The 26,872-nt window shown below is 54.5% G+C and overlaps 1 protein-coding gene across 1 annotated transcript; it reads left to right on the forward strand.

Annotated features, from left to right (window-relative positions):
- Positions 1 to 304: 304 nt before the first annotated feature.
- QRICH2 (glutamine rich 2) lies at positions 305 to 26,872 on the forward strand. Its single transcript, XM_027518632.1, has 20 exons — positions 305 to 2,417; positions 2,594 to 2,683; positions 4,320 to 4,379; positions 4,800 to 4,910; positions 7,942 to 10,843; positions 12,091 to 12,176; positions 13,277 to 13,374; positions 13,868 to 13,982; positions 19,108 to 19,368; positions 20,089 to 20,211; positions 20,296 to 20,370; positions 20,560 to 20,724; positions 20,820 to 20,941; positions 21,567 to 21,632; positions 21,874 to 21,975; positions 22,550 to 22,753; positions 23,622 to 23,769; positions 24,081 to 24,168; positions 25,097 to 25,222; positions 26,661 to 26,872. Exons 1-20 carry the CDS (start codon positions 1,908 to 1,910, stop codon positions 26,840 to 26,842), a joined length of 5,634 nt encoding a protein of 1,877 aa, XP_027374433.1. The 5' UTR covers positions 305 to 1,907; the 3' UTR covers positions 26,843 to 26,872.

The raw sequence follows: 26,872 nt of genomic DNA on the forward strand, positions 1-26,872 counted from the left end.
ACTCCAGTACTCTTGCCTGGAAAATCCCATGGACGGAGGAGCCTGGTAGGCTGCAGTCCGTGGGGTCGCTAAGAGTCGGGCACGACTGAGTGACTTCACTTTCACTTTTCACTTTCATGCATTGGAGAAGGAAATGGCAACCCACTCCAGTGTTCTTGCCTGGAGAATCCCAGGGACAGGGGAGCCTGGTGGGCTGCCGTCTATGGGGTCGCTAAGAGTCGGACACGACTGAGCAACTTCACTTTTCACTTTCATGCATTGGAGAAGGAAACGGCAACCCACTCCAGTGTTCTTGCCTGGAGAATCCCAGGGACGGGGGAACCTCGTGGGCTGCCATCTATGGGGTCGCACAGAGTCAGCAGCAGCAGCAAACCCACACATCTCACCCTCCAGTACAGCCGACGCTTAATCCAAAAGCTTCAGCTATGACTCTGTGACCTGGCTTTATGTTTTCTAATGTAGGAGTGTATGCACAAAAGACTGCAAAGAATTTTTTCCCCCTATTTTTTGGCCACTCCTTGCAGCATGTGAGATCTTCGTTCCCCAACCAGGGATCGAACCCGTGCCCCCTGCAGTGGACACGCAGAGTCCTAACCACTGGACCACCAGGGAGGTCTGAATAATTTGTTCTGATCTCAGCAACCCATCTGAAGGCCTGTTGTGTCCGGCTCTGGGAATATAATAGTGAACAAAAATCCTTGGGTGGTTAACCCTCATGGAGGTTACAGACTGGTTTAACTCCATTTCCAAGAAACACTGCTTTTATTTTGGAGGGGGGTAGGGAATAAACATGGAGGAACCAGTTCAAACTAAAAATTTGACTTTGAAAAGTAGTGAAAATAATATCTAGTATAAGTGCCGGTGCAGGTTTTCTTTATCTGGAAGGTAAACACTGCAAGCGGTACCCATTTCCTGGGAGACTCTGGTATGGGAGAATAAGCCTCAGTTGCTGAGAGCATCACTTTCCCCCTGATCTTATCTCATCGGCCCTGCCTTGTAACCAGGGGAGATGCTGGCACGTGACCACGTGAGTCTGTTCTAAGCAAGGCCAGAGCAGCACAGAAAGTTCTGTCAGCTGGTGGCTAACTGGAACCACCTGGATACTGTGACTAGTCTTTAAGTTACCTTCCCTTCTGATTCAGCAAAGATATGGGAACTGTGCCCGAGGGGCCAAGGTCTCACGACTGTGTCTCTGGGATTGCCACTGCTCTGTGAAGGGAACACACAAAACCCAGTGGCCATGGGGCCTTTAACTTAAATCTTTGCATTACTGTGATACCACCTGCCCCGCCCCCCTCCTCCCCGAGTGAATCAGCTGGAATCTAGGTGAGCCTTAGGGGGCCTCCACCCTCTTACCCCCAAATTGATGTGTTCCCTGGATGGGGGTGGGGGTCGTTTACTGAGAACAAAAATTGGTGGCTCTTTGGGGTGTGACCAGGGCTTTCCCGACCCATTAGAACAGGCTCTCCTTGGGGCGGGTGGCTTCAAGGACCGGCAGGTCTCCTCGCAGAGGCCAACTCTCTGCGAGGGGCATTCTTCCGTGGAATCCCCCGAATGCGCGTGGGGTCCCCCACAACCGGGCAGCGAACGGGGCCACGAACTTCGTTCCAAACGTCCGCCAGCCGCCTGGACACTGCACTCCTGAGTTCGAGCTCAGTGATCGGATGGCGGCGGGCTGACGGCAGAGGCTCTGCTGTCCCGGGACCCGAGTTTCCCGGGAGCGAAGAGTGGGAAGCCTAGTGGCCGGGCGCTACCTCTCCGTCCTCCAGAGAGGCTCCAGACCGAGACTGGTGCCCAGAGCGGCTGAACCCAGGGGCAGCGGCGCCCCGGGGCCTCTCAGGGGCTCGGAAAGGCCCCGGAGGCGGGGCAAGCATTAAGGCGGGCAGGGCCGCCCGAGAAGGCGCACGATGCCGCCCGCGACGGCGGCCCCCTCGGTCTCCCTCCGGGAGCTGGCCGACCTCGCCATCGGCACCCCGGAGGTGGGCGCCGTCAACTTCACGGCCCTGCACACGCTCCTCGTGGCCATGCTCAAGAGCCTTAACCTGCAGGATACGCGGATCGACTTCCAGTCTCCGATGCTCGACCAGAGTCGCTCCATTGAGTCCCCGCGGGTATCGACCAGCACCCCGCAGCTGCCGGCGCCCAAAGAGAGGCGAAGGAGCAGCGTGGCCAGGGCGCAGACGCTGGAGACCCAGGTGAAGGACCTGGGCGGCCAGGTCCAGGACCTCGGCCGGCAGCTCAAGACCATGGGGAGCCAGGTGCAGGCCATCGTGGCGCACGTGCAGCACTTCCCCACCCAGACTGGCGGGCTGGACGACCGCGACTGGCTGGAAACGAAGGATTTGGCCCTGCTCACGCAGGAGAAGGGGCAGACAGGGCCGACGAAAGGCAAGAGGGACAGCAAGCCGGTCTTCCAGGTGGGTGTGCGGGCGGTCCGCCCCCTCCAGGCCGCTCTCCAGCGCCCCGCCCCCAGGGAGCTGAGCTTCTGAGACTCGCTCCTGGGAGGAGTCCCGGAGCCCGGAGCCTGGAGCCTGGAGGCGTGGGACGGCCAGGCCCAGGCCAGAAGCCCCACGGCTCGTTTTCTACCTCGCAGGGCCCCGAGCTGCTCCAGGACCTCATGGAAGACATGAAAATTTTGAAGGAAGCCCATCGAAAGAAGGAGCAGCCTGAGTTGCAGCCCGAGGTGAGGGTGGCAGGGACTCCACCTTGGGAAGCTGAGTGACCCCCTTCCTGGGCAGCCTCCTTCCTCCCCTCTGTTTACCCGGGGCTCACCCACCACTTGTCAGACACCCATGCATCCTGAACAGACCCAGAGAGGGCCCAAGAACTCAGAATGTTCTTTAAGTGACTTTCCTTTAAACTAGAATAAAGGAGCAAGGTGGTAGGTGTTGAGGAATAAAAGTTTGGTCCAAGAAAAGGGAGCTAGAACGCAGAGGGTTATGAGTCACCACCCACAGCCCCCCAGGCAACACCTCTCTCACTTGGATCTTTGTTTCCTTGGAGAGAGAAGCCAGAAGTCCTGAGCTAAGCATTTCCCAATGAACAGCAGAGTCCTGGCACGTTTCAGTTCCAGGAGATACCAGGCCAGGCTCCTGTTTCAGGCCCATATGAGGCCGAGCCCGGGATTAGAGCTGGAAGAAGGAGGAGCAATTAGGAGGAAGCCCAGGGATAGAAGAGAGGTTTCTTCTCAGCCCAGGCTGAGAAGAGAGACTTGAGGGAGAAGAAAAGCTCAAAGGAGGAGGTCACCGAGGCCCTAGAGGGGACTCGCCACCAGGCCTATGTGCCCATTTCATCTCAGGCCTCCAGCCCCCAGCCAGACTCATTTTTGCTCTGGGAAGCTTTTCTTTTTAAAGTTGCGGTGGTTTTAGGTTTGTGGCTTCTCCAGTGGCTCAGCAGTAAAGAATCCCCCTGCAGTGCAGGAGGCCCAGGTTTGATCCCTGGGTCAGGAAGATCCCCTGGAGGAGGGCATGGCAACCTACTCCAGTATTCTTGCCAGGAAAACCCCAGGGACACGGGAGCCTGGCAGGCTACGGTCCATGGGGTCGCAAAGAGTCAGACACAACTGAAGCGACCAAGCACATTTTTAGATTTGGGTTTTGTCTCTGGCCTTTAGACTAAAGGCTGTCTTACCTTTAGATTCGTTGTTTCTGAAGGTTTGCCGAAGTTCTAAGGAGCCACTTGTTGTTTTGCTAAGTTGTGTCCAACATTTTACAACGCCATGGACTGTAGTCCACCAGGCTCCTCTGTCCAAGGAATTTCCCAGCCGAGAATACTGGAGAGGGTTGCCGTTTCCTGTTCCAGGGGGTCTTCCTGACCCAGGGATTGAACCTGCGTCTCCTGCATTGGCAGGCGGATTCTGTACCACTGAGCCACCTGGGAAGCCCCCAGGAGCCGCTTTAAGTGGCAGCGATTTGCTTTGATCCTTCAGAGGCACTTTCCCCTTTAAACAGTGCGGACTTTCAGACACCCAGTCATCTTTGTTCTTGAGAGGTGAGGTCAGTCTGATTGCAAAGTCCCACTAGTGGGTTGTGTGAAATGCATCCTGGGACCAAAGAAAGGGTCCCACCCCCACACCATTTTTGTCCAAGGCACGCAGCCCTCGGGTACCACTCACCACGCCCCATGTCCCTTCCTCTTGTTGGCTGGGAAGAGAATGGGGAGCCTGGCTTGGCAAGCTTCTCTGTACCTTGGGCTCCTCTAGGACCCAAGGACCTCCTTTCCTCTTCTGCCGTGCGTGTGTGTGTGTGTATGTGTGTATGTGTGTGTAGGGGCTGCTGGAGGGGCTGTTTTGATCCTCAATCTTTGAACTCTTCTTCCAGCACCTCCTTCAACGGATTGAAGAACTGGAGAGGATAATTAGAGAAAAGGACGAAGTCCTGGTAATATCAGCCAGTTCTGCGGGAAAGGGTGGTGAGAGAGGGGGTTAGGGCGTAGGATGGTTGCCGAGAGCCTGGCCCCTCTCCCGGGCTCACCCAGATTCCCACCCCAGGCGTCCCACCCTAGAGTGAAGGGTGATGTATGTCCCCTGCCTCTTGGGGTGCCATCCCTGGCATGTGGGAACATCCCTTCCCTGCTCATAGGTCCATCTGGGGCCCACACGAGACATGAAACCAGCCGCCCACAATTCACTGGTTTCCTGAAGGACAGCACTTCTCCTTGGGGCTTCGGAAGGACCCACCCCGTCCTGTCCTGTCCTGTTCTGTTCCTAAAGCGTCCTGGGATTAAACGAGGGGTGTGTGTGTTGTGTGTGTTCGGTGTGTGTGTGTGCTTGTCTGTGCGTGTTGTCTTTTCACTGTCAGGAATTATTAAACCGGAAGCTGAGTGTGATGCCGTCTTCAGAAGAGGCCACCATGGTCACCTGGGAAGAGCTGGAGCAGGCGATTACTGATGGCTGGAAGGGCTCACAAACAGTAAATAAGGGTGGGGGTCCTGGGGGTGGGCAGTCTTGGAAGGGGCCCCTGAACCTCACAGTGTTCTGTTAGGCGGATGTTTATAATTTCCTTCATGAGTTTTCTATTAATATTACGGATAGTTTTAATGTTTTTCCCCAATCTTATAAGGAACCCTGCTCTAATGTGACATTCACACAAGTGAAGGTATTCATAGGGTAAATTCCTAGAAACAGAATACATGTTTATAGTTTGGCTAGCTTTGGCCCAAATTGCCTTTTGTGGTTGTGGTTCTGATTTGGAGTTCCACGAGCAACGGAGGAGAGAACTTGTTTCTCAAAACCGGATTTTGTTTGTTTTGTTTTTAAAAAATATTTATTTGCTGCATCAGATCCTGGTTGCGGCATGTGAAATATTTTTAGTTGCAGCACGTGGGATCTAGTTCCCCTACCAGGGATCGAATCCAGGCCCCCTGCATTGGGAGCATAGAGTTTCGGCCACTGAACCACCAGAGAAGTCCCCAGAGCATAGATTTGATTTGCTTTCCTAGCTTTTCAAAGTTCCTTTAAAGTCTGTCCTAAAACGCACGAGTCCTTTCACTATCAGTGCACAAAGGTGACCAACCATGGAAATAAAACCCGTTCAGGGAGCCTTTTGCTCATGGTGACTTGTACACACGGGTGGCATCTGCCTCGAGGCAGTGCATAGGGTAACCAAACCAAGCTTTCTTCATCGGAATAAAGTGGGTATTTTCAAATAACCCTCAAGGACAAGGATCAGGTGCCCTTTTGGTCTTGACATTCCCCTTCCTCTGACTTTGTGTATCTGGATTCCTCAGAAAGGGTCCCACGGATGGACCGACAAGCAGGGGAAAGAGAGTGGGCCCTTTGGCGCCACCAAGTGGCCATCTGGGGTGCGCCAAATACCGTCTTGGTACAAAGACACCCTTCTAGTCTCCATGTTTTCTGAGTTCAGGGCCCTCTTCGAGTAAAGCAGCATCAGAGAGTTCAAAGAAGAGCCTGCAAACCAAGTGACCAGCCTAGAAAAAGGTGGCCTCTGCTTTCACTGTCACTTTTTTTAAGCCAAAGCTTTTTTGCATTTACCCACATATCACTATTCTGTGTTTTGAGTGAGCAGCACATTTTTGGGGGTGCCAGCAGAAGACACCTGCAAGACCTAAAAATAAGCCTCGACAGAAGCGCCTCTAGACTTTTTACTTGTCCAGAAGTAAGGAAGTGTCAGGGTTCTGACGGTTGCTCAGAATCATGAACAGCCCCAGAAGCAGATGAGAATAAATATAAATATTAATTTTTGAGAAGCAAGAGTCAGTTAGTAATCATAATGAAAGCAGTGGAGAGTTTCACTCTCTCAAGCTGAGGAAATACAACACGCTTGAGCCCAATTTTATTTTATTTTTTTTTGCCTTGTTGGCAGTAACTCTAAGGTGATTGTGAGGTATACTGCCTGCATCATGAGTAGACAGACAGGATTGAGGCTTGGATGTGAGTACAGGGGGTGGCGGGGTGGTGTGATGAGTACAGAGGAATAGATTCCATGCTTGGAGACGCAGACGTGAGGAAGGACACTGTCCATGTAGCAACTGCAGTTCAAGGAGCTCAGAATCCACGTGGAAGATGCTCATCCCAGAACCTGAGTATGGAAGGACACTGACCGCTTGTTCCCAAGGGTGTGTTCTGATGGCCGACGGGGCAGGTCTTCGCAGCTTTGCCCGGAGGTGCTGCTGATGCTTCTCTCCCACCTTCTTTTTCTCTCCTTCCTCCTCCTCCTCATGGTACTTCTTCAAGAAATTCTTGTATCACTTGCATCCCTAGGGGAGAGGTCTTAAAGAATCTTCTGTAAAATAGAGTTGACTCCCTCCCATGATTCATCTTCTTTTAGAATTTGGTTTATTCTTGACCGCACTGGGTCTTTGTTGCTGCGTGCAGTCTTTCTCTCGTTTCAGTGAGTGAGGGCTGTTCTCTAGTTGCGCGGGCTTCTCACTGTGGTGGCTTCTCACATGGCAGAGCCAGGCTCTAGAGTGTGGGCCCAGTAGCTGTGGCACATGAGCTTAGGTTGCTCCACGGCATGTGGAATCTTCTGGACCAGGGATCAATAGTGTTCCCTGCATTGGCAGGCAGATTCTTTAGCACTGGACCAAGGAAGTCCAGAAGCATGGAATCTCAACCACTAGACCACCAGGGAGGCCTCTTGGTCCCCTGTAGATAATCTGTTTTCATAAACAATGCCTCAGACTCTGTCTTTGTACATGTATGCCTGTTCTTTTGTGAGAGTCAATACGGACAATTCCTGTCTTTAGAGTTTCTGAGTTTGTGCTTTGCATTTTAAATACACGGTTCACTTTCCCTACTGTGCACACTTCTACTGCCAGCCATGGGTCAATGGTGGAGGAGACTTTATATTGTAAACTCAATCAATTACTCATGTCCTTTATTTGTAGACTCAGTAAAAGTTGGAGTTGATCACGTGATTTAGCAGGTTTCCCCCCCCACTTTTTTTTTACTTTATAGTTTGGCTGTGGTGAGTCTTCATTGCTACGTGTGGCCTTTCTCTAGCTGTGGCGAGTGGGGAATATTCTCTAGTTGCAGTGCGTGGGTTTCTCACTGCGGTGCCTTCTCTTGTTGTGGTGTATGGGCCATCTATGCCCATGGGCTTCAGTAGTGGTGCTGTGCAGGTTTAGCTGCCTCGCGATATGTGAATCTTCTCAGACCAGGGATCAAACCCATGTCCCCTGCACTGGCATATGGATTCTTAACTAGTGGGCCACCAGCGGGCTCCCCCCTCCTGTCTTCTATGAGGAAAATTACATATAAGGATACCATTTACAAATGTACAGACTCAAAAATCTGGAGAACTGTCTTTCAAGGATGTCAAAGTCAGTCTTTGTGTCCAGCTTAGTTTTGTAAGGGTGCTTGTTTTCTCCCCAAGGGCTCTAAATCACCTTCATCGGATACCCCAGACTTCCTACCCTCTGACTCCTACCATGAGTACTTTTTCCTTAGAGTCACTGATTTCTTTCTTCCTCTTTCACCAGATCTCAGAGTCAACAACAGGACTTCAGCGGCGCAAAAGACAGAGTTCCATAACATCAAGTGACCTAATTGCAAGTGGAGTCTCCACAAAGTACCCAAGTGTTGACCAGGCTATAGACTCTGCTGGTTTCATCACAGACAAGACCTTTTCAGGAACTAGCGGCATAGGATACCCCTTCGATGGGCCTCCTGGCAGGGAACGAAGCAGAGTTTCCTCTGCCACTGGGTTTCCGGCTAGAGAACAGCACTTAAGGGCCCGTGATGAAGCTGGCCTGGCCAGACCCCATCCGCCATCTATGTCCCAGTTGAGGGCAGAGCCAGATCGCCACCGGTCTAGAGAGCAGCACAGCTCAGGGCATCTACGAAGAGATGAACGGGATACCCACCTTGGCCCAGTGTATCAGGATGTGTCCTTGCCCAGAGATCGACACACTCAGGTGTCCCCAGATCAGCACAGGGGAGTGTTCACAAGCCAAGGCCACCTCTATGCAAGGCCAGATCAATATGGATTCGGATCGTTTGACTCGGATCAGCTTGATTTGCTGTATCCCAGCGCTTATGTGCCTGGCATGGTTCCCATCAGTGTGGATCAGGTTGGAGTGATGCTGCCTGGAATGGATGAGCAGGAATTGGTACTAGCTGGCATGGCTCAGAGTGATGCGGTGCCACCAGTGGTACCTGGTAGAGATCAGCCAGGATCAGAACAGCCTAGTACCGATCAGCCTGGTACAGTTCCGCTTAGCACATATCAGCTTCCTGGAATGGACGAGAGTGGTGTGGGACCACTTGGCACGTATCAGTCTGGAGTGGAACCTCTTGGTGTAGATCAGCATGGATTTGTAATATATCCCATGGATCAGCAAGTTTTTGTACAGCCCAGTTTGGGAACATCTGGCTTCATACAACCTGGCACAGAGCAGCATGAGATGATCCAGCCTGGTGCAGGCCAGGCTGGTGTGGTGCAGCCCGGTGTAAGCCAGCCTGGTGTGGTGCAGCCCGGTGCAGGCCAGGCTGGTGTGGTGCAGCCTGGTGTAAGCCAGCCTGGTGTGGTGCAGCCCCGTGCAGGCCAGGCTGGTGTGGTGCAGCCCGGTGCAGGCCAGGCTGGTGTGGTGCAGCCCGGTGCAGGCCAGGCTGGTGTGGTGCAGCCTGGTGCAGGCCAGGCTGGTATAATGCAGCCTAGAATGTATCCACGAGGTTTGGTGCAACCTGAAATGTATCCGCGAGGTTTGGTGCAACCTGGTATAGGTCACCCTGGTTTCATGCAGCCTAGAATGTATCCACGAGGTTTGGTGCCACCTAGAATGTATCATCGAGGTTTGGTGCAGCCTGGTGCAGGTCAACCTGGTATGGTGCAACCTGATATAGGTCACCCTGGTTTGGTGCAATCTGGTGCAGCCCAGGCTGGTGCGGTCCAGCCCGGTGCAGCCCAGGCTGGTGCGGTGCAGCCCGGTGCAGGCCAGGCTGGTGCGGTGCAGCCCGGTGCAGGCCAGGCTGGTGCGGTGCAGCCCGGTGCAGGCCAGGCTGGTGCGGTCCAGCCCGGTGCAGGCCAGGCTGGTGCGGTGCAGCCCGGTGTAGGCCAGCCTGGTGCGGTGCAGCCCGGTTTAGGCCAGGCTGGTGCGGTGCAGCCTGGTGCAGGCCAGCCTGGTGCGGTCCAGCCCGGTGCAGCCCAGGCTGGTGCGGTCCAGCCCGGTGCAGTTCAGGCTGGTGCGGTGCAGCCCGGTGCAGGCCAGCCTGGTGCGGTGCAGCCCGGTGCAGCCCAGGCTGGTGTGGTGCAGCCCGGTGTAGGCCAGCCTGGTGCGGTCCAGCCTGGTGCAGCCCAGGCTGGTGCGGTGCAGCCCGGTGCAGCCCAGGCTGGTGTGGTGCAGCCTGGTGTAGGCCAGGCTGGTATGGTGCAGCCCGGTGCAGGTCAGCCTGGGTTGGTACAACCTCAAGTGGATCAGTATGGTTTAGTACAGCCTGATAGAGGTCAACATGGCTTTTTTCAACCTAATATATCTATGCCTGGCTTGGTCCCACCTGGGGCATATCCTCCTGGTCTAGTCCAGACTGGTGCCTATCCAGGTGGTTTGATCCAACCTGGTGCCTACCCACATGGCTTCATGCAGCCTGGTGCCGATCAGCAGGGTTTGGTTCAGCCTGTGATAGATCCGCGTTGGGGGAGGCAGTCTGGCACAGGTCGAAGCATAATACCACCAGGCACAGAGCTTCTCGGGCTTCCAACATACCGTGCCAATTCTCAAAGTTTTACATCACCACGCCCATACCAGCAAGGTGTGGCAACTCCTGGCAGGGATCAGTATGGTCGGGTGTCATCACTCCTAGCCAGTCAAGGTCTGACACCATCAGGTACAGACCGAGAAGGTTTGGTACTACGAGAAATGTATCGACAAGGTTTGCTGCAGCGTGGCCCAACACCATTAAGCACAGCTGTAGGATCTGCACCCCAGGATCAACAGCATTTGGAAACATCTGAACCAGAGCAGCATGACCAGGCTGTTCCTGACTCTATCCCAGACTCCCAGGGCCTAATGTATGGTGGCCCAGGGTATCAAGGTGTAGATCGGCAAGTCCAGGTAGGTGTGGGTCCAAAAGAACTATATGTCTTACGTCAACCTGGAGTTTCTGTTCAGACTTCCCCAAGCCAAGAGGCCCCCTTTCCCAGGAGCACACACTCCCTTGACTCTCTGAACCGAGGCTCATCCGAAAGGAGTGATACTCAGAGTGAGAGACGTGAATCACTGGATAAATTGGCTCCTAGCTTCCCCATAGCAGTGGAAACATTTCGTATGATGGGAGAGATTATCGCCCTCTACATGGAGCTTAAGGAGAACATAAAGGACCTGGATGAGGAACAGGCTGGCCAAACAGACTTGGAGAAGATCCAGTACCTGCTGGCACTGATGGGTGGGTGCTGCACGCACAGAGGAGAGACCATTGTCCTCCTCCTCAGCTGATTTCATCCTTTTCTCCTCCTGAGCCTCTGCCTGAGACCCCTGAAAAGGGCATTTCCATTCTCAGCCATTCTGGGTTCTCCCATAGCCTTCAAGGGTCCGAGTTGTTGGTGTTTAGTCGCTAACTTATGTCTGACTCTTTGCAGCCCCGTGGACTGTAGCCCACCAGGTTCCTCTGTCCATGGGATTTCCCAGGCAAGAATACTGGAGTGGGGACTTCCCTGGTGGTCCAGCGGTTAAGAAGCCGCCTTCCAGTGCAGAGGAACACAGGTCTGATCCCTGGTCAGGGAACTAGATCCCACATGCTGCAGGGCAACTAAGCCCGCACACCAAAACTAGAGAGAAGCCCTCGAGCCACACGACAAAGACCCTGAGTGCTACAACTAAGACCCGATGCAGCCAAATAGATAAATATTAAAAAGAAAGAAAGAAAAAGGATACTGGAGTGGGTTGCCATTTCCTCTTCCAGGAGCTCTTCCTGACCAAGGGATCAAACACACATCTCCTGCTTGGCAGGTGGATTCTTTACCACTGAGCCGCCTGGGAAGCCCTCGGGGTCCAAGGGATGAGACTAAACCAGTAGGAGTGAAGCTGCCTCAAGAGAAGGAAGGCAGGTTCCTGTGCCTCTGCTGGGCTCTGGAAAGCAGCCAGGAGAATGCTGAGCAAGAGGAAGACGACTGTGTTGGGTTGGATGGGGAGAGAGAATGTTGAAAAACTAAACTTAACCTTTGCACAGTCACAGCTCTAGCCCCAGAGAATTAAGGTTTGAGTGGCAATTGTGGGTTAAATGGGTAATTTCCTTTAGGATATTAAGCATCAGGTGGACTTTTAAGGCTAAGGATTTTGTTGTCATTGTTGAGTTGCTAAGTTGTGTCCAACTCTTATGTAATCCCATGGACTGTAGCCCGCCAGGCTCCTCTGTCCATGGAATTCTCCAGACAAGAATACTGGAGTGAGTTGCCATTTCCTCCTCCAGGGGATCTTCCTGACCCAGGGATAGAACCCATGTCTCCTGCATTGCAGGTGGATACTTTACCACTGAGCCACCAGGGGAGCCCTAAAAAGACACTCCTTTCTTCCCATCCTCTCTCCACTCCAGCCCCCAGGAAAAGCCAGATAAATGATCCATGTTGTTCTTCATTGTGAGGCTGGGATTGGGAGCCATTAGAAATCTGATTTTCCTGACTCTGTTCTCCATAGTCAAGAAGTCCATACCCCCTGACCTGCAGGAACAGCTGAAGACCTTAAAGGCCTTGGCCAAAGAAATTCGACAACAGCAAGCAAAAGTAAGTAAGGGAGGGTCCATCTGCTTTGCCTTCCAATGCCAACACTCCCACCTTCCATTTTCATTTTCATGGGCTACACAGTCCTGTCACCTCCGTTACTATCACGTGGAACTTTACAGTCCCCTCCGATGGGAAACACACCCCAGGCTTCAGTGTGTTTCTTTCCTGGATCGAAAACCTGACATTCAAAGCTCTTAAGATTCCATTGAGCCAGCAAGGTGGCCTGGGCTCCTTTCATTACGTGTGGTCGTTTCCAGTAACACCTGCTGTCCCTGGAGCAGCCTTGGAGTTTGTGGGACTGTCTGGGGCCAGCAGTCATGGCGAGGGGCTGTTAGGTCTTCAGTCCTTCTCTCTGTCTCTGTTTAAGGTTTTTATTTTGATGTGGATGATATTTAAAGTCATTATTGAATTTGTTACAGTACTACTTCTGTCTTTTTATGTTTTGGTTTTCTGGCCCTGAGGCATGTGGGAATCTTAGCTCCCCTCCCAGGGATTGAACCCATACCCCTTGCATTGGAAGGCGAAGTTTTAATCACTGGACTACCATGGAAATCCCCAGTCGTTCTCTTAATGCCAGCTCTCTACATCCACGGGCTTCCCTGGTGGCTCAGGTGGTAAAGAATGCACCTGCAATGCAGGAGACCCTGGTTCAATTCCTGGGTTGGGAAGATCCCCTGGAGGAGGGCATGGCAACCTACTCCAGTATTCTTGCTCCCATAGACAGAAGAGCCTGGCGGGCTACACTCCACGGGGTCGAAAAGAGTCAGACACAACTGAGCGACTAAGCAACAGCATCTCCATCCACGGGGTAGATGGACTGAATGTCAGGAAGGGGCCTCAGGCTTTGCTAGAGGATTGGATTAGGATTAGGGGGTGGGGTGACTTGCCTGGAGGTCCAGTGGTTAGGACTCTGTGCTTTTGCTGCCAGCAGCCTGGGTTCGATCCCTGGTTAGGAAACTAAGATCCTGCAAGCCTCACGGTATGGAAAAAAAAAAAAAAGGATTAGGGAATGAGGGAGGAGCTTGCTGGGCCTGCAGAGGTACATTCAGAAAGCAGAGATCTCAAGGCCACCTGACACTGCTCTTCCATTGGATTTGTAGATGGAAAAGATGAGCAAGATCCTGGAGGATCATGGGGAGAAAGAAATAGGAAAGGAGGAGAAAGGTGGCCCGATGAACCTGCAGCTGGGTATCCTCAGGTAAAATCCCCGGCCGAGTACAGCTTGTGTCCTGGCATCACGTGTTCTCAGCTGGTTCCCTCATTCCTGAGCCAACTGCTATCTTTGATCCGGATCACGTCTGCTCTTCAGGTTGTCCGTACCTAGTTCAGGTTGCTAGTGGAAGTTTCCCAGGTTCTTAAAACAGTTCAGCACCAGGGCTTGGAAGAGCACTCCTCTCCCCGGACAAAAAGCTCCCTAGATTCTGTCCACAGTTGGAGGCTTCAAAGCATTTGCTGGAGCCCCTCAGAACAGTCTCTGTGCAGGGCCAGGCCTCACCCCCTTGAAGCCTCTCAGCCAGGCACGCTGGGCACCCGCCTCCACGGCAGGCAGGGCCTTGGACGCTTTAGGCAAGCCTGGAGAGGGGATGTGAAAGAGCACCGGGCTGCCTCCAGCATCCTTGACGGCTGGCGCTTGGCCATGGCGGGCCCTGGCCCCTGGGCAGGTAGTGGGCTGGACCATATCTTGCGCACAGAGTCACCATGGCCGACATCGAGAAGGAGCTGGGCGAGCTGAGGGAGAGCCAAGAGAAGGGCAAGGTCAGCATGGAACATTCGGTCTCCGAAGCCTCCATTTACCTGCAGGATCAGGTGAGGACCTTCAGCCACAGGGACGAGGCCCCTTCTCAGAGCTGGCTGAGGGCGGTGGGGATACTAAACGCTTATCCGATATATACTGGGCAAGTATTTTCTCCCTTTCTGGGGGTTGTCTTTTCACTCTCCTGGGAGTGTCTGCCTTTACATCGTGAGTGTTGGTCACCCCAGAATGTTCCCAGTGAGGACTGTCTGGACTCAGACCAGCTCTCTGAGTGCCCATAGAAGGATCAGATGGGCAAAGTCATGGGCCCAGGGGGCTCACATCGGGAACCCTTTTATGCTAGAGGCCCCATTCAGGACCCCCTCCAAGTTTTCCAGGATGGCGGTGTGCACCATTTCACAACCCAGGACTGACTGTCTTGGATAGGACGGCAGTAGATGGTGTGTTTGAGAGTCACGTGTTATTCCAAGGCTCAGGCCTGAGCTTTGCCACCTCTGGGGCTCCCCAGGGCCACACCTGGAGGACATCCACCCGCTGCTAGGCAGGCCCAGCTCCTGACTCTTCAGAAGAGTGTTAACTCTTCTGGTGGCAAAAGTCATGCTGAGCTCAGGCCAACAGGAGCCTGGGTGAAAACACAGACGTGTAGAGGAAATTGGGAAGGGCAAACTTCAAGGCCAAGGCGCCAGTCTGGCCTGGGCCACTACCTGTCTGTCCTTGTGTGTCTTTTTTGAAAAAGATTTCTTTCTTTGTTTATTGGCTTTGCTGGGTCTTCTTGGCTGCATGCGAGGGCTTTCTCTAGTTGCATTGAGCAGGGGCTACTCTTGAATGCAGTGCGAGGGATTCTCACTGCAGCATCTTCTCTTGCCGCGGAGCGCAGGCTCAAGGCACTCGGGCTTCAGGAGTGGCTCTAGAATGCTGGCTCAGTCGTCATGGAGCACCAGGTTAGTTGCTCCTTGGCATGTGGGATCTTGCCGGACCAGGGATCGAACTGGTGTCCCTTGCTTTGCAAGGCAGATTCTTAACCACTGGACCACCAGGGAAGCCCTCTGTGTCTTTTGTGTCTGTCTGCCTCCATGTCCCTTTCCTTATCCATCTTTCTCAAATACTGCTGTATCTCTCTTCCCTTCTGTATTCCATCGGCTTTCTTTTTTTTTTTTCGTTTATTTTATAATTGGAGGATAATTGCTTTACTATGTGGTGTTGGTTTCTGCTGTACAACAACACAAATCAGTCATAATTATATATATATATATATCTCCCCTCCCTCTTGGAGAAGGCAATGGCACCCCACTCCAGTACTCTTGCCTGGAAAATCCCATGGACGGAGGAGCCTTGTGGGCTGCAGTCCATGGGGTCACGAAGAGTCAGACACGACTAAGCGACTTCCCTTTCACTTTTCACTTTCATGCTTTGGGGAAGGAAATGGCAACCCACTCCAGTGTTCTTGCCTGGAGAATCCCAGGGACAGCAGAGCCTGGTGGGCTGCCGTCTATGGGGTTGCACAGAATCGGACCCGACTGAAATGATGCAGCAGCAGCCCCTCCTCCCTCTGGCGCCTCCCTCCCCGCTCCCATTCCACACCTCTGGGTCATCACGGAACACCAGGCTGGGTTCCCTGTGTCAGTCAGCTTTCTTATCGCTCACACATGGTCCAGAAGGCCTGCCCCAGGGCTTGCAATGTCACATGCTTCCAAGAAGGGGGGCCCTAGGTTGGCTCAGCCCCTGTCCCCGAGGCAGGCAACATGTCACAGATCTTTGGGCGGCCTGGTGTCTACCCAGGACCAGTCCTTTATGGGGACAAACTGGGACCATGGGATCCAGAAGAGAGCAGGAGGGCCAGTGGGATGAGTGTGTTCCCACCAGGCCGTGGGAGACCCCTGCAGTGGTGGCACTGGTCACGTTCTCTCTCTCTTTTTTAATTGAAGTATAGTCGATCTACAATATTACATCAGTTTCAAATGTATAACATAGTGATTCAGTATTTTTACAAATTATACTCCACTGAGGGCTTCCCAGGTGGTTCAGTGATAAAGAATCTGCCTGCCAAGCTGGAGACACGGGTTCGATCCCTGGGACAGGAAGATGTGGATAAGGAATTGGCGATCCTAAACGACTAAACAGCAACATGCTCCATTGGAAGTTATTATAAAAGAATGGCTCTGCTTCCCTGTGCTGCACAGTATAGCTTCGCTGTTCATTTATACAGTGGTTTGTACCCCTTAATCCCTGCCCCATCTTGTCCCTCCCCAGCCCTCCCCTAGCTGTAACCGCTGGTTTGCTCTCTAGATCCATGGGGTCTGTTTCTGTTTGCTGTATTCACTAGTTTATTTTTTAGATTCTACATGTAAGTGACAACATACAGTATGTGTCTTTGACTTACTTCACTAAGGATAATACTCTAGGTCCATCCATGAAAGTGAAGTGAAACTGTTAGTTTAAGCTCACTCATGTCTGACTCTTTGCAAACCCATGGACTCTAGGCCTCCAGGCTCCTCTGTCCATGGAATTCTCCAAACAAGAATACTGGAGTGGTTAGCCATTCTCTTCTCTAGAGGTCCATCCAAGTTGTTTTGCAAATGGCAAAATTTCGGTTTTTATGACTGAGCAGTATTCCATTTTAATATATAAGCCACGTCTTCTTTATCTATTGGTGGGAACTTAGGTTGCTCCATGTCTTAGTTATTATAACTAGTGCTGCTGTGGACATTGAGGTGCGTGTATCTTTTTGAATTCGTGTTTTCATTTTCTTCAGATACATAACCAGGAGTGGAATTGCTGGATCATATGCTAATTCTATTTTTAGTGTTTTTAGAAATCTCTGTACTGTTTTCCATGGTGACTGTACCAATTTACATTCCCTGTAGACTTTTTGATGCTAGCCTTTCTGAGAGGTGTGCGATGATATCTTATTGTGGTTTTGACTTGCATTTCTCCAATAAGTAGCGATGTTGAGCATCTTTTCATGTGCCTGCTGGCCATCTGTATACCTTCTTTGGAAAAAATGTCTACTTAGGTCTTCTCAGTTCAGTTCAGTCACTCGGCTGTGTCCAACTCTTTGCGACCTTATGGAGTGCAGCACACCAGGCTTCCCTGTCCATCACCAACTCCCAGAGCTTGCTCAAACTCATGTCCATCGAGTCAATGATGCCATTCAACCATCTCATCCTCTGTCGTCCCCTTCTCCTCCTGCCTTCAATCTTACCCAGCATCAGAGTCTTTTCCAATGAGTCAGCTCTTCGCATCAGGTGGCCAAAGTATTAGAGTTTCAGCTTCAGCATCAGTCCTTCCAAGGAATATTCAGGACTGATCTCCTTAAGAATTGACTGGTTGGACCTCCTTGCAGTCTAAGGGACTCTCAAGAGTCTTCTCCAACACCACACTTCACACGCATCAATTCTTTACCACTCAGCTTTCTTTATAGTGCAACTCTCACATCCATATATGACTACTGGAAAAACCATAGCTTTGACTGCTGCTGCTAAGTCGCTTCAGTCATGTCCAACTCTGTGCAACCCCATAGATGGCAGCCCACCAAGTTCTGCCATCCCTGGGATTCTCCAGGCAAGAACACTGGATCGGGTTGCCATTTCCTCCTCCAATGCATGAAAGTAAAAAGTGAAAGTGAAGTTGCTCAGTCGTGTCCAACTCTTTGCGACCCCATGGACTGAAGCCTACCATGCTCCTCCGTCCATGGGATTTTCCAGGCAAGAGTACTGGAGTGGGTTGCCATTGCCTTCTCCATAGCTTTGACTAGACAGACCTTTGTCAGCAAAGTAATGTCTCTGCTTTTTAATATGCTGTCTAGGTTGGTCATAGCTTTTCTTCCAAGGAGCAAGCATCTTTTAATTTCATGGCTGCAGACACCATCTGCAGTGATTTTGGAGCCCAAGAAAATAAAGTCTCTCACTGTTTCCATTGTTTCCCCATTTATTTGCCATGAAGTGATGGGACCAGATGCCATGTTCTTAGTTTTTTGAGTGTTGAGTTTTAAGCCAACTTTTTCACTCTCCTCTTTCACTTTCACCAAGAGGTTCTTTAGTTCCTCTTTGCTTTCTGCCATAAGGGTGATATCCATCCATTTTTAAATCGGGTTGTTTGATTTTTAAATGTTGAATTGTATGAGCTGTTTATATGTTTTAGATATTAACCCCTTATCAGTCAGATCATTTGGAAATATTTTCTCCCATTCCATAGGTTATGTTGGTGGTTTCCTTTGCTGTCCAAAAGCTTTTCAGTTTAACTAGGCCTCATTTGTTTATTTTTGCTTTTATTTCCTTTGACTTAGGAGGCAGATAAAAAAATATTGCTACAATTTATTTTTTATAATTTATTTATTTTTGGTTGCTCTGGGTCTTCGTTGCTGCTCGTGGGCTTTCTCTAGTTGCGGTGAGCAGAGGCTACTCTTCATTGCGGGGCACAGGCTTCTCACTGCAGTGGCTTCTCTTGTTGCAGAGCACAGGCTCTAGGCACATGGGCTTCAGAGTTGCTGCCCATGGGCTCAGATGTGTCAGGTGGGGTAGTTGCTCTACGGCATCTGGGATCTTCCTGGATCAGGGATCAAACCCATGTCCCCTGCGTTGGCAGGCGGATTCTTCCAGCGGACCATCAGGGAAGTCCTATTGCTACAATTATGTCAAAACGTGTCCTGCCTGTTTTCTTCTAGGAGTTTTATGGTCTTGGTTTTACATGTAGGTCTTTAATCCATTTTGAGTTGACTGTTTTTGTAGGTGGCATTAGAAAATCACGTTCTCTTATTCTTATTTACACACTAAATGGGGAGAGAGCATGTGTGAGCCCACGGCTCCTCTGCCCAGGGCCTGGAGCAGGACCCGTGTGTTGCCAGGGTCCTCAAGTGTTTGTGGACTGACTGACAGACATCATCACTCTGGGATTTAGCTAGAGGAGATACATTCTCACATTGCACCAATGGGCTGGCTGGAGAAAGGTACAGAAGCCCCCTTCCTGCAAGGGCTTAATCAGCACCTGCCCTCCCCTCCCTGGGAACACTGTTTACTTTTTAATGGACAGACATCAAGCACCTGCCATGAGCTGCATACCCTGCGAGGCACCAAGGCTCCAGCAACTGCCTGGATCACAGCAGGTCAGGGCAGAAAGGCTGGCAGTGACTGTGTGGTGACTCGCTCACTGCCCTGCACCCGCCCTCTCTCCCACACCCAGTTAGACAAGCTCAGGACGATCATTGAGAACATGCTGGCCTCGTCCTCCACGCTGCTGTCCATGAGCTTGAACATGGCCCCGCACAAGACCCTGACTACCCTGGCCCCCAGCCAGATCGACCCTGCGGCCACGTGCCCGGCCTGCAGCCTGGACCTGAGCCACCAGGTCAGCATGCTGGTGCAGCGCTACGAGCAGCTCCAGAACATGGTCAGCAACCTGGCTGCCTCCCGGCCCTCCAAGAAGGCCAAGCTGCAGAGTCAGGTGACGCCCCTGCCTCCCTCCTGGGTAGCTGCAAGTGACTGCCCGCCAGGAGCCACCTGGGGAGTCCCCAGGGGAGGGATGTTGGGTCACTTTTGCATGATGGAGCCCTTTAGCAACCGCCCGAAAGTGCCTGGTCTTTCTGTAGGGTCACAGTGAGGGCAGCCATCAAGCTGGCCCTGGGGACAGGGGACTGGGGGGCAGAGCTGGGTCCACGGTGGGATGGGGACAGCATAGCTGGTGGCGGGGTGAAGCAGAGCCATTCTCGTGCCTCGGGGACACTGACATAGCTTTAGGGTTTGTTGCCCGCTCCTTCACACTGGTCTTCTGGTCTGTTTCTCTCTTCCTCTATAAAGGGCAGGCCTGCTGTGGGGAGTGGAGAGCAGGGAGGACCACAAGTCCCTGAGGCCTGTCTCTTGGACTCCAGAATTCACACTCAGCCCAGGGCAGGAGGGGAGACTGTAGACCACATCCCAACTCTCAGGGGCCCCGGGGCAGCTCACCACCTCTACCGATCACCTGCACCAATGGATGGGGCCCCTGGAGGCTAGTCCATGGAGAGGTGGTAGTGGGCTATGATGGCAACCCAGGAGGCCTAGAGTGGGGTCTGATGTCAGCCTGTCCGCTGGGTGATGTTCTAAGGGCTCCCCTGTCGGGGGGGCGGCAATACCCCAGGTGGGGATGGAGGGGCCGCCCCAGGGAGCCTGCCTTTGTCCTGCGTAGGATGAAGAGCTGCTGGGCCACGTCCAGAGTGCCATCCTGCAGGTGCAGGGCGACTGCGAGAAACTCAACATCACCACCAGCAACCTCATCGAAGACCATCGGCAGAAGCAGAAGGACATTGACGTGAGGGCTGGCAGGGTGGCGGGGAGCAGGGCTGGGGCGCAACCGGCTCCCCGCTCCTTATCCTCTGCTCCCTCGGCCTCCCAGGTGCTGTACCAGGGTCTGGAGAAGCTGGAGAAGGAGAAGGCCGACAGGGAACACCTGGAGATGGAAATCGATGTGGTAAGGCCAGGCCTGAAGAAAGGCCACCCAGGGAGGTCCCATCGCTCCCACTCTTGAAAAAGCAGAGAGAGGAGAGGAGCCCAAGGTGGGATGTGGGCTCAGCATCAGAGTTGAGCTACGTGGAGCAGGGCCCCGCCGCGGCTCTCTCCCATCTTGGTGGGGGCGCATCTCGTCCCCGTCTCTGGGCAGAAAGCTGACAAGAGTGCCCTGGCGGCCAAAGTGAGCCGCGTCCAGTTCGACGCCACCACGGAGCAGCTGAACCACATGATGCAGGAGCTGGTGGCCAAGATGACGGGGCAGGAGCAGGACTGGCAGAAGATGCTGGACAAGCTCCTGGTGGAGATGGACAACAAGGTGACCCGGGCAAAGCCACCTCCTCCGGGCACTGCAGACCCCCACCTGCTTTCTCAGAGCTCACCTGGTCCCCGTCCCCCACTTCCTCCCCCAAGCTGGACCGCCTGGAGTTGGACCCGGTGAAGCAGTCACTGGAGGATCGGTGGAAATCCTTGCGACAGCAGCTCAAAGAGCGCTCTCCACTCTACCAGGCGGACGAGGCAGCCGCCATGCGGAGGTGAGGCCCGGTAGGGGCGAGGGTGGGCCGGCTGGAGGGTCCCCATGTGTGTTCAGAGGGACTGGCAGATCCTATCTGGGACTGTCCGGCCATAGCAAGGGACAGAGCTTGAAAAGCTCTTGTAGCTCAGGCCGATTCATATTATAGCAGAGAGAGGGAAGGGAGCGGGGCGTAAGGTTCTCTGGGCACAGGTGGGAGGGGGTCCATAGCCCCCAGAGCTCAGCTCCCAGGGTGACAGGCCCCAGCCCACCAGAGGCAGAGCCTGCGGGGGCAACTCCTCCTGGGGGTGCCTGGCTCATGGCAGCTCGAGTCCCAGCATTTCCATTCCTGGCCACCAGAGGGCTGTCAAGGCTTACACAGGGCACCCACCCGCCGGGGCCCTTGAGAGCCCTGCTGGCTTTGGGTTAGGGTAGATGGGCGCTAGATGTGTGCCCAGAAGTGGGCATCTCTAGTAGCTGATGTGTGCAGGGAGTGGGGCCCAGACCTGCCTCCGGTGGCCTGGGGCCCCGTCCCCCTGGGCGTTGAGTGTCCAGCCTACCAGCCAAACCCTCTGAGTTCTCCATCCCTCCCTTTGGGGCCCTCTGGGCAGGGCTCTCACCCTCTGCGTGTGTCCCATCCCTCACAGGCAGCTCTTGGCACACTTCCACTGCCTCTCATGTGACCGTCCCCTGGAGACACCTGTGACTGGACAGTGAGTACCCCCAGAGGGTGGCCGTGATGGGGGGCGTCTTCTGTCCTCCCTGCCTGCCTCCAGCTCGTCTGCTCCTCCTCTCTCTCTGGTCCACTCTATGCCCTGGGCTGCTCTTAGCCCTCAGCCTTCAGCCCCTGGGATGGGAAGGCTCCTCCGGCAGGTGGAGCGTGAGGAGTGGGTGATGGGTTTGGATGCTGGAGTTTCTCACTCTGACCCTCCTCCCTTCCCTGCCCCTGCCCAGAGTCATCCCCATGACTCCCGTGGGCCCCTGCCTGCCCGGGCACCGCTCCGTCCGCCCCTACACGGTCTTTGAACTGGAGCAGGTTCGGCAGCAGAGCCGCAAGTACGGCGGTGCCGCGGGGTCCTGTGAGGGCTTTGCAGGGGGTCTGGAGGGCGAGAGTGGGGGCTGGGGCGGGGTGATGCTAGGGCACTTTTTGAAGCAGCTCCCAGCTGTTCGCAGGGCAGGAGCATCAGAGCAGGAGGTGCAGACCTAGTAACCACCTGCCTTTGCGCCCCTGCCAGGCGTCCTGGTGGGACGTTGCCTCTGAGACTTCCCCCCTACCCTGGCCCTTTCCCTGCTCACACTGGGCCTGGGAGGGGGTGTGTTTCATGCCCTCAGGGGCTCCTGCCCTCCTCCCCACAGCTTTCCACCTCCTGAGGCCGGGGGTTCAGCAGAAAGGCTGGTTTTCAAAGCTGCCCTTGGAGCCCACGGGGGCCAGGGGTGCGAGGGGGTCCAACGGACTGGGCTGCTCTCTTCTCTGGCTCTCCTGCACGCTCTCGGCTCAGGAAACCCTCCCCGGCAAGCCCGGCCCTGGTCCCTGGGGTTCGGTGGAGGGGGCTCCCACTCCAAAGGGCCCTGCTTCCCAGGGAGGGTGCTGGGGCGTGGCTCACCCCTCCACTGGGCCCGCACCCCACAGCCTGAAGCTGGGCAGCAGTGGCTTCCCGCGGGGGGACCTGGGGCAGGTGGAGCGGAGCGTGGGGCGCCTGCGCACCATGCACTCCAAGATGCTCCTGGACATCGAGAAGGTGCAGATCCACTTTGGGGGCTCCATCAAGGCCAGCAGCCAGATGATCCGCGAGCTGCTGCAGGCCCAGTGCCTCAGCTCCCCCTGCTACAAACGGTGGGCAGCCGGGCTGGGCCCGGGAGCCTGGCACCAGGGAGGGCAGAGAGTGTGTGTGTGTGTGTGTGTGTGTGTGTGTGTGTGTGTAGAGTGGGGCACCAGGGAGGGCAGAGAATGTGTGTCCGTGTGTGTCCGTGTGTGTGTGTGTGTGTGTGTGTGTGTGTGTGTGTGTGTGTGTGTGTAGAGTGGGGCACCGGGGAGGGCAGTGTGTGTCCGTGTGTGTGTGTGTAGAGTGGGGCCTCCATGTAGGACAGAGTATGTGATTGTGTATGTCTGTGAGAATGTGAGCGTGCACGTAAGTGTGTATGAAAATGTGGGTGTGATTATATGTGTGAATGTTTATGTGTGTGTTTTTGAGAGAATGCAAGAGAATGTGTATTGTGAATGTGTGAACATATGTGCGAATGTGTTTGAGAATTTGTGAACACATGTATGTGAATGTGTATGTGTGAGTGTGTGAATGCGTGTGAACAAGTGTGAGAGCACTGTTAAATGTATACTGTATGAGCAGATGAATGTGTGTGTATGCGTGAATGTGCGCATGAATGTGTGAATGCCTGTGTGTGCATTGAGTGTGTGAGAGAATGTGTGTATGTCTGCGAACTTATGTGTGAATGTGTGTTTAAGGATCTGTGAATACACGTGTGTGAATGTGTGTATGAGAGAGAGAGAGTGTGTGTGTGTGTGTGTGTGTGTGTGTGTGTGTGTGTGTCCCTCAGGAGGCCACCCTGCTCGCTCACCCCCCGCCCTGTCCTGGCTAAGTGGTGGCCCCTGGAGCACCCCCCTCACCTGCACCCCACCCCCCACCCCCATCGAGGCGTGTCCCGGGACACACCCGCTCCCCGTGACTCCGCCGTCTCCACCGCAGGCTGCCAGACATGGCTGATTACAGCTACTCCTCCGCGCCCCGGCCCTGCGGGGGCAGCCACACCCTCACCTACCCCTACCGGCGCATCCGCCTGCAGCACCTTTCGCAGGGACTGTACCCCACCGAGGAGATCCAGATCGCCATGAAGGTGGGGATACTCCTGGAAGCCTCCAGGGAGGCTCCCCCAGGGGCCCCCAGACTCCCATGTCCCTCCGGAAAAGCCGCCAGCAGTCCCCTGCTCAGCCCTCAGCCTCGGGGGCAGTTTCTTAATCAGACCCAGTCAAAGCCTCAGGTTCTTTTCCTTTCCTGGGAAGAAGACAGCCCTCCCGGCCATCTGGCCCATCCCCTTCACCCTGTCACTCAGCCCCTTCGAGGGCTCTGAGCACCATTTGACTCAGAGAGGGGACAGGAGGGGCGCTCAGGCGGCAGGTGGCCATGGGTACCCACCCATCTCCACAGCACGACGAGGTGGACATCTTGGGCCTGGATGGACATATTTACAAGGGACGGATGGAAACAAGGCTGCCGGACCTCCTAAACAAAGACAGTGAGTGTCCAGATGGCCCAGAGGCCCTCGGGCTCCTTGCTTGGGTCCCGCAGGGTCTGTCTGGCTCCTGGAGGCCCCAGCACTTCTTGGGGCCACCAGACCCCGACTGCCTTCCTCCTCCACCTCCCTGACTCCAAACGCCCCCAGGTGAGTGTTTGCAGAGGGGGACAGCTGTCCAGTCTTGGCCAGTTAGCAGGAATGTCGTGGCCCCATCTTTTCTGGCCAGCCTTCATCCACAGGCTGTCACCCCAGTTTTTCCACCTAAGCCTCTGATCCCAGTATCACCCACTCTTCAAAACTCTTCCTGAGCCCCTACACTCTGTGAACCTCTCGTGTTCTGGAGTGTCCCCTTCCAGTTGGCCATCCTGGATGTGCTTTGTCACCTCCCTCTGGGTCTTAGCAGGTGTGTGTGCATCTTTCTAGTCACTTCCCCTCCCGAACTGTAAACCCAGGGTCAGAACTCACCCAGCACCTGGCATGGGGCTGCTGTCCGTGGGTAGATATCAGAGTAAGTGGATGGATGGATGGACAGATGGCCAGACAGACATACAGGGGGATGAAGTGCTTGTTGTTGCTCAGGCGCTAAGTTATGTCTGACTCTTTGCAACCCCGGGGACTGCAGCACGCCAGGCTCCCGTCCTCCACTATCTCACTGAGTTGGCTCAGATTCATGTCCACTGAGTCGGTGATGCCATCCAACCATCTCATCCTCTGCCTCCTCCTCCTTTTGCCTTCAGTCCTTCCTAGCATCAGGGTCTTTTCCAATGAGCAAAGTGCTTGCTTATAAAGGGCATTTCCACGAATTCAGACTGAGAAGGGCGCCCACTGAGGCAGGCTGAGACCAGCAGCCCGCCGCCCTTCTCCCCATCCCCACGGCCCCCTCAGAGTGTGTCTCAGAACTGAGCCTCCCCTCTCCGTCTCCCATCAGACGCGGGGATGAAGCACAAGAACAAGCAGTCCCGGCCACACGGGCATCGGCAGCAGTCCCTCAGCAACAGCGGCCAGCTGCCCTTGCGGCCTCAGAGCGCCCAGACGCTGGCTGCCAGCGACTCAGGTAGCTCCTCCCTGGATGGAGGGTCCTTCTGGGCGGCACTGTCTGCCGACCCTCCTCCTTGCCCCGCCCGGCCCCTCTCCTGCCTGTGGCTGGAATATACCTTATTCCCCCGGAGAGAAGAAGGGCCTGGGAGCCGAGGGATGGGATGTGAGGGAGGAGAGAGAAAACCCTTCCCTCCCGGGCGCCTGCTTTGTGCCAGGTCTGTGGGCAGATACTGTCACTGCTCCCATTTCACAGAAGAGGAAACAGGGGCGGGCTTGCGGCCTGAGCTCTGGCTCCAGGCCCAAGTCCTTCCCCACTGCTCACACGCACCGACTCTCCTGGGCCTGCGAGGCCCCCAGCAACCATGCTTTCTCCAGAGGGGCCAAATCCGGCCTGAAAGCCCAAGGGCTAAGTGTTCCCCTGGGGTTTGGCTACCCATGGGGGCCAGAGAGGGGCACTGGCCTGGAGCCAGGGGGCTAGACCACTTCCAGGTGACTCTGAGCACATCTCCCCCTCCTCCTGGACAGTTTCCTCATCTGTCAATAAAAGGGTGCTGGATTCTGGCTGCTAAGTTAGGAAGCCCCCTGCAAAGTCTAAGAAAGCTGCTGAGTTTCTTCTCATGAAACCTTATGTACCCACAATGCTTTGCAGCTACTTGCTGGAGGCCCAGGGAGCCCCACCGCACCCCCACCCAGGTCTAGAGCCGCAGCCCGAGGTCCTCTGCACCAAGCCTTCCAGTTCCAGCCCCCAGTGCCTGCAGGAGGCAGAAACCAGTGCAGTGGTGGCGATGTGCAGCCTCGCCTCTGCCAAGGGTTCCTCACTGCTGAAGAGCTTTACACGTGTGAATCAATAATTTGAATCCTCACGTGTTAAAAGATAGGGACCATTGCTGGTCCCACCTACAGCAGACAAAGCCAAGGCACAGAGAGGTTAAAGTACATGCCCAAGGTCACACAGCTAGAAAGCAGCAGAGCCGGGCTCAAAGCCAAGCTGTCTGGCCCCAGAACCAGCGCTGGTGACAAAGGGAAACAGCCTGGGCTGGAGGATTCAGCAGGGGGCAGACAGCGTCGGCCTGCGGCTCTGGCTCCCAGGACTGTTCTTGGGGGAGCTTAGCTTCCTTCTCCCTGGCACCCCAGTGTCCACTCCAAAGACACATTACGGAAGCAGGAGCGGGGGCTGTCTTAAAAGAGAAATTCCTGCCCTGATTTAAGTCAGTGTGGCCCTAACAGTCCCTGTATTAATAGGGGGAATGTTAACAAAGAGGCAGGCTCTTGGCCCCTGACTTATTTTAACTCAGAGTATAAAGGAGTGTGGCTCAGGGGCTCGTAGGAGAGCTTGACCCTCCAGCATGATGTCCTGGCTCAGCCTGGTTAGTGGGGCTTTGGGCAAGCCGAGGTGGGCTGCCGGTGGGCGTGGGAGTCAGCCTGAGCCATCCGGGGCCCCTCCTGTCCCGCAGCTCCTTCCCGTCATCAGAAAGACAGACCTGTTTCCACCGAGGGCCGTCTCTCCCAGCCGAACCCAGCCCACCTGCCCGGCGAGGAGGCAAACCTGCCAGCGGGGCTGGATGTGCACAGGGCCGCTCCTGGGGAGGGGCTCGAGGAGCCCACCCGGGGGCCGCGGGCCACCTCTGCTCACTGAGCAGAGCTATAAATAAACGCTTAGGAGAAA

The sequence above is a fragment of the Bos indicus x Bos taurus genome, chromosome 19, assembly GCF_003369695.1.
Source record: "Bos indicus x Bos taurus breed Angus x Brahman F1 hybrid chromosome 19, Bos_hybrid_MaternalHap_v2.0, whole genome shotgun sequence".
Taxonomy (NCBI): Eukaryota; Metazoa; Chordata; class Mammalia; order Artiodactyla; family Bovidae; genus Bos; species Bos indicus x Bos taurus.